The sequence below is a fragment of the Ciona intestinalis genome, unplaced genomic scaffold (genome assembly GCF_000224145.3).
Source record: "Ciona intestinalis unplaced genomic scaffold, KH HT000036.2, whole genome shotgun sequence".
In the NCBI taxonomy this organism is placed as follows: Eukaryota; Metazoa; Chordata; class Ascidiacea; order Phlebobranchia; family Cionidae; genus Ciona; species Ciona intestinalis.
The window spans coordinates 9,181-15,598 of NW_004190358.2; the positions used below are offsets into that span (position 1 = coordinate 9,181).

The following is a 6,418-nucleotide window of genomic DNA, read 5'->3' on the forward strand; positions in this document are numbered from 1 at the left end:
TGGGGGTTGGGGGGTCCTGGGTGAACGGGGGCTGTTGTAAGTATTGGGGGTTGGGGGTACTGGGTATAATAGGGGCTGTTGTAAGTATTGGGGGTTGGGGGGTCTTGGGTATAACGGGGGCTGTTGTAAGTATTGGGGGGTTGGGGGGTCCTGGGTGAACGGGGGCTGTTGTAAGTATTGGGGGGTTGGGGGGCCCTGGGTATAANTGGGGGCTGTTGTAAGTATTGGGGGGTTGGGGGGCCCTGGGTAAACGGGGGCTGTTGTAAGTATTTGGGGGTTGGGGGGTCCTGGGTATAATGGGGGCTGTTGTAAGTATTGGGGGTTGAGGGGTTGGGGGGCTGTTGTAAGTATTGGGGGGTTGGGGGGCATTATTAAGATTGGAAACTTTGAGCAACCCAATATAGCTTTACAGTTGGTGTTATATTGTTTCTATGATTTGTGATACAACAATCGGTACTTACGGCAACCCCCCCGAGTGATTGTGATGTCATCAATCGCCATGTCCGAGTAGAAACTGCTCCCTCTAGTGCCTCGAATAATTATTTGGTAAACAAACGTTTGGAATAAATCGACTTCGGCAAATTTCCACTCGCTTTGGTTCGAACTTTGCTGTCCGTCGGCCGACCACTTGGGGATTAACCTGGGTGAGTTGGGGGGGGGGGTTGGGGAGCATGTATTTAGTTATAAAATAAAACAAATTGTATTTTGTGGAAAAAACTACAAAACAAGAGTCATCAATATTATAGATGTAAACATGAATCGACAAACCTTGGAACGGAGGGCCTCGCAATAAAAACACTCAAGGACCCCATGCTCTTGCCGAACATATGATAGTAGAAACGCATGCAGATACGTAGAGAGGCGGGAATAGGGGGGGTGCGGAGGATGGCAGTTTGTCCCCGTAACCGTGGTGATGAAGCTTCCATGTATATATACCAACCAACTAAATATATTAAACGATAATTCTATATTATGACATCATTATGACATCACAAACCCCCGCTTGTGTGGTCATGAATCGGTCCTGTTCGTAACGATAGCGTCTTCCCTTTATTTATCGTCCAATCAAAATCCCCGTTCACGTCATGTGACCACCCGCATATATTTTGTTGATCAAAGTTGCACGACAGCGAGTCTGGGATAGAAATAACATTAATAATAACTTAGGTATAGAAATAACATTAACCCTTACCCAGCAGTGGGGAATCCCCGTCCACAACCCCCGTTATATTTATAGGGGTGAAAGGTTGCGTAGAGGTCGCGGCCGTTACGCTTGAATTGTAAACGCCGGTGTTATTGTCGTCGTTGGTGATGTAACAACCAGTCATTGTGATGTCATCAATCGCTGAGTCACCTTTGTAATCTTTCCTTTCGCCCTCGATTATTATCTATGACATCATCATTATGACATCACACATTATGACATCACACACTCACATTAAACCTCTCGTTACTATTAACGAAGTTGGTTGGTATTTGTACGGACGCGCGTCTCCAGTCTTCACCCTGGTTGCCACTAAGTTGCCATAATAAGTTGGTCGTCGCACCAACCATGGTGTAAACGCGCAACACACCCGTGCCTGTACCGTGCATGTTGTACCTGTCGTGCAACTTATTATAAACGAACAAAACCTTAAGTTATGTTACCAGAAAGTGAATGTGGGAGACGTGTTCGTCGCGCACGAAATATCCGTCGACAATAATCGCGCTTTGTCGCCCTCTACCCTCGGCCATGATGCTTCGATGAACAAATATCTTCCATCTGTGATGTCATAAACAACTATGATGTCATAAACATAAATAGTTACTCATGAACCACCCACCGTTATCAGCTCTCGTATGATCGCTTGATGGTCCGGTATCGCGCGTTCGAGTCTCTCCAACATTGGGCAACCAATTAAAATCATCATCAAACATTTGTCGCCAACCACAAGTGTCATTGTCAAACGAACAATCAACCAGTGCTGGGTATTATGATGTCATAATAGAATAAGATGAAACAAAACAAGTATAAAACTTGTTTTGGTGAAACACAAAACAATTAATGTAATACCCATTTTAAGATAATTTAATTTATGAAATAAATTAACTCAATAAATATTGGTCTGATATTTTAATAAAATCTTGCGATGAAAGCAAGATTAACATTGGTGTAAATATTAATGTCTGTATATATTTGGCAACGCCTAACATAATGTTTACAAGTTACGCCCTGTGCCTGCCATGCACGTAACAAAGTTGTTTTCCCATAAACAATGACGTACCACTCGGGCAAGAAGATTGGGTGATTGTGATGTCATCAATAGCGATATCGCCACGGTAATTCTCACCACGGACACCTTCTAACACCAACTATAAAAACAACATTTCAATTTAATGACAAATATTAAATATTTATTTAAGTTTTTTGTTTGTTTACCGAACTTTGCTGACAAACTTTCTAATGCATGGGGATTCCCCCACCTATCTATACTTTCATCTGGTTTCTCGTTGCGGTAAATTAGAAGCCGGATATTTAATCTCCCAAACAATATCCAAACCTGGGCAGGTTCCACGATATTAAACTCCACCCTCTCTTCGTTCCACCAATCACCATCTTCCCCAAACACACGTGGTTCATCTCGCCCCTCGATTGACCACGGACCCGATAATCTTGTCAACATTCTAACTCGATGCGTCAGCCGGCCTTTAAGGTAAACGTTCAAATCTTTCACGTTAAGTCCGTGCATGTGGAGCTGCATGCTGGGGGGAATCTAGAGGACCCTAGAATGTTTATTTTTGCAAACATAAGAAAAGTTGAAAATAACTTTGTCACCTTAGACAGTACGTCCCCGCCGTGCCGATAACTTGGCTCACCAAACGAGCTTTGTCGCCTTTTTGTCTTGGTGATGATGTTTCAATGTAAATATAATGCCCAACATTCGCATCTAGGTGAAATGTTTAAAAGTTACAAATATCTGCAACCGTATATCTTAATATCCAGCCTTCCATCTTGAAGGAAATTTCGCGGGATTATTAAAACGGATTAAAAACCACAAGTTTACGCGATGCCTGATAATAACAGGACGTTGTGGTTTGGTTGAGGATTGTCTACGTTAATCGGACTAATTGTGTGGCGGGGGTTCTTGGGGGTGGGGGGTTATTGGGGGGGGGGTTATTTGGGGTGGGGGGTTATTTGGGGTGGGGGGTTATTGGGGGGGGGGTTATTGGGTGAGGGGTTATTTGGGGTGGGGGGTTATTTGAGGTGGGGGGTTATTGGGGGGGGGTTATTTGGGGTGGGGGGTTATTGGGGGAATAGTTATAAACACACCTTAAATAAATGTTGAGACTAGTAAAGAATTCTCCCGGTTATATTAGCAGATAATGTAGGGGGGGGGGTTCTCACTTATTGTACCTTTAGTTGTATGATCCCACGGTGGACCGGTATATATAGAAGGCGTCTCCCCTTGCCTACGAATCCACGTGAATTCAGCGCTTGAATCATTTCTCCAAGAACAAAAGTCAAAATCAAAGTCGCAAGATAAAGATGGGATCGCGGGAATCGCGCCTTCGAACCCGCGGTTCACTATAATGACGTAATATTGTTTACATCGTCATGCATGTGGTTTCATAGAAATATTATACTGAATGACGTCATTATGAAGAAGCGGAAAAAATAATTAAATAATTTAATTAATTACAAAATATTAAAACAACAATGATTAATCATTCCTTTCAAGTTTAAACACAAATATATATTTTCTCACCTGTTAATACATTCCCTGTACTCTGCGACAATTCTAATAAAACTATAAATATAAAAAACATTTTTCCGAATTCTTTTTGGTGGCGATCGCTGTTAACGATTGTTCGTTCTATTGCGTCACAATATATACGCGGCATCGATGCCTCGGGCGTTGAAAGGAAAACTGAAGAAGTTTCAATTGTTGGTCGTCTGTGACATAGCCAGTTGGATGAATATCCACTGTGACGTCATAAGTTACAAAGAATTTTTCAGCAAAGCTTGTTAATAGTTACTATGATGTAATAATCATTTAAACACGTGGTTAGTCCATGACGTCATTCAAACGTCATAAAATGACTCAATTGATGAATCACAATTGAAGATTCTTTAAATAAATACAATGACGTCATAATATTATATTGTTTGTACATTTATTTGTTACGTCATACATGGAAGTCAATGGAACACCAAGCATAGAAACAACATTTTGATTGAGATAGAAATCATATAATTATGATTAAAATGGAAGCCCAGTGACATCATCAGTCATCAATGACATCATCGATGACATCATTCTTGCATATTTATAAACAATACTGCAGATGTGACGTTAAATACGTCAAGATAGTTTCTTAAGCGATCGTTCGAAATTTAATCGATGCCCGACCCGTGTTACCCCGAGCTCGCTTAACTCATCTTTCCCCAATTGGGGAAGATGGCTCCCATCGATCTCATTCTCGGCAAACTTCTCGGCGTGCGTTCCCAACCCGATCCCGACCAACCACCGACCAACCTCTGCAACATCCCATTCATGTAACGGCTTCTTTGTGATGTCACACACAACCGGGGTCGCGACCTCACTTGACCCAAAGTTGACCTTTGTGAGGGTGATGGGGGCTTCCCCTTTATCATAGGTGAGGGACACCCCCGGGTCCGATCCTTCCTCGGACGAAATATTTGACGTTGATGAAACAACGGAAATCGTTTCGATTGATTTCAGGGCCGAGGTTCGTGTTATGACATCATCAACACCTGAATCGTGCGCTGATGATGTCACAAGGTCCCCTGTGATGTCACAAAATAACATAAACATTGATGTTGTTACTGTGTTTAACAAAAGCCTTCTGTATCAACAACATAAACATAGCTTTAATTTATCTCGAAAGATCAAGTTTAGTAAAACAATGAAAAGAGAAAAATTAGCAACAAAACGACGATCGTTGTATGGAAAAATATCACAAGAGTTGTTAAAAAACGATTAAACGCATGGTTTTACCTTTTGTCTTGGTGGGTTTCGGGGTATTTCCCTTTTCCTCTGCAAAACTTGTGGGTGGGGGTAAAGTTGGGTATTCCCCCATCATATCATCAGGGGGCGGGGGTAAGTTGATGACATCATCAAAGGTCATGTGACCATGTGGGTCAGGGGGTGGAGGTAAGGTGAATCCCCCTAACCCCCCACTTTCACTGGGTGGGGTTGGGGGTGGTGGGGGAAGTGACACCCGTTCGCTGTTGAATATTGTTGTTCAATACGTAATAATCATGACATCATAATCACCTTTGTTTATCCCCGTTACGCTTGAGCGCTTTAGCGACATCCGATGGTTTAACTCCGCTCGTTGTATCGACCGCTAGGTGGAGACTTGCTTGCTTCGCTGCTAAAGCCATCGCTAATGCTGATTGGTTATCGCCTCCCTGTGATATCATAATTAATCCATGACATCATCATGTACGTTGATGACATCACAATCTTACCTTGGGTGATGTGGGTTTAGGGGGTTTCCCCTCATGGTTACGGGTGAGCGCTTTTGCTGCCACAGCTGCTGCGATCGATATTTCACGCTTGGTTGGTTTAGAACCCGGGCTCTTCGGACTATGACATTATAAATTACTTGTGACATCATCAATTACTTGTGACATCATAATTACCTCAATGGTGACAATGGGGGCGATGATGTCACAATGTTGGTGCGTAGTTGTCGTAATTCTTCCTCGTCGCGTGATGTCGTGGTCAGTCGACTGGAGCGACGTTGGGGAGGGGCAGGTGGAGGTTTCCGTGATGTCACTATAGGAGTGTGATATCATAGTTGTGCTATTGAGTTCAACCATACGCACATAAATATATAGGTTTGTATATAAGCCACCTGTGTTAGTGACAAAACACATTAAGGAAAAATACTTTCACAAAACATGATTAAATCACAATGCACAGTCAGGATCAGTTTAACTAAATCAGAGGTTCCCAAACCGCGGCTCGTAGGAGCAAAATAAATGGCCCTCAGAGGACTTCAAAATTACCGATTGCATACATTCACAAATAAACATATTACTTTAACAAATCGTCTAAAAATGTTTTATTGGTTTCTGTAATCTTTTACATTGTCTTTGTTACGTCACAAAAATAATTATGACTGTCACAGCATCAGCCAACCTTCCACGCTTGCTACTCTGGTATATGGGTTATTTCGCAACATGATTCAACAAAAATACTGTGAAACTTAGTCTTTTACTCCGCAAGTACGTAGTTGAATCTGTTCTAAAAGCCATGTTTATTACGAGCATATGTGTTGAACTTCCTGACCTAACTAACAGTATTCGTTATAACCGAACTTTAGCCAATACAAGTCGCGGGTAATCCTTTAGCTGGTGGCCACCTGAAATTTTGGTTTTAAAATGTTCCTTAGTCTCACTGATACC

The 6,418-nt window shown here is 42.3% G+C and overlaps 2 protein-coding genes across 5 annotated transcripts in view; both read right to left on the bottom strand.

Annotated features, from left to right (window-relative positions):
- Positions 1-350: 350 nt before the first annotated feature.
- Positions 351-4,103, bottom strand: LOC100182714 (MAM and LDL-receptor class A domain-containing protein 1-like). Of its 4 annotated transcripts, none has more exons than XM_026837946.1 (12): positions 3,747-4,019; positions 3,395-3,565; positions 2,813-2,927; positions 2,541-2,736; positions 2,265-2,352; positions 1,824-1,964; positions 1,648-1,780; positions 1,438-1,600; positions 1,193-1,388; positions 998-1,135; positions 769-943; positions 351-640 (listed from the first exon to the last, which is right to left on the bottom strand). In XM_026837946.1, the coding sequence occupies exons 1-12, from the start codon at positions 3,880-3,882 to the stop codon at positions 430-432; spliced, it is 1,863 nt and encodes a 620-aa protein (XP_026693747.1). In that variant the 5' UTR covers positions 3,883-4,019; the 3' UTR covers positions 351-429. The 4 variants fall into 4 exon arrangements, with proteins under 4 accessions (XP_026693747.1, XP_026693746.1, XP_026693748.1 ...); XM_026837945.1 differs by having other exon boundaries at positions 352-640; positions 2,541-2,740; positions 2,814-2,927; positions 3,747-4,103; XM_018815149.2 differs by having other exon boundaries at positions 356-640; positions 1,648-1,762; positions 2,541-2,740; positions 2,814-2,927; positions 3,747-4,083.
- A 37-nt stretch (positions 4,104-4,140) lies between these two features.
- Positions 4,141-6,418, bottom strand: part of LOC100185175 (formin-like protein 20) — a 3,048-nt gene continuing 770 nt past the window's right edge. Inside the window, exons 2-6 of the mRNA XM_009862770.3 lie at positions 5,651-5,786; positions 5,477-5,594; positions 5,280-5,416; positions 5,001-5,230; positions 4,141-4,789 (exon numbers count right to left, since the gene is read on the bottom strand). Of these exons, the coding sequence (XP_009861072.2) occupies positions 4,344-4,789; positions 5,001-5,230; positions 5,280-5,416; positions 5,477-5,594; positions 5,651-5,786 (1,067 nt within the window). The 3' untranslated portion in view covers positions 4,141-4,343. The remainder of the gene's footprint in view (positions 4,790-5,000; positions 5,231-5,279; positions 5,417-5,476; positions 5,595-5,650; positions 5,787-6,418) is intronic.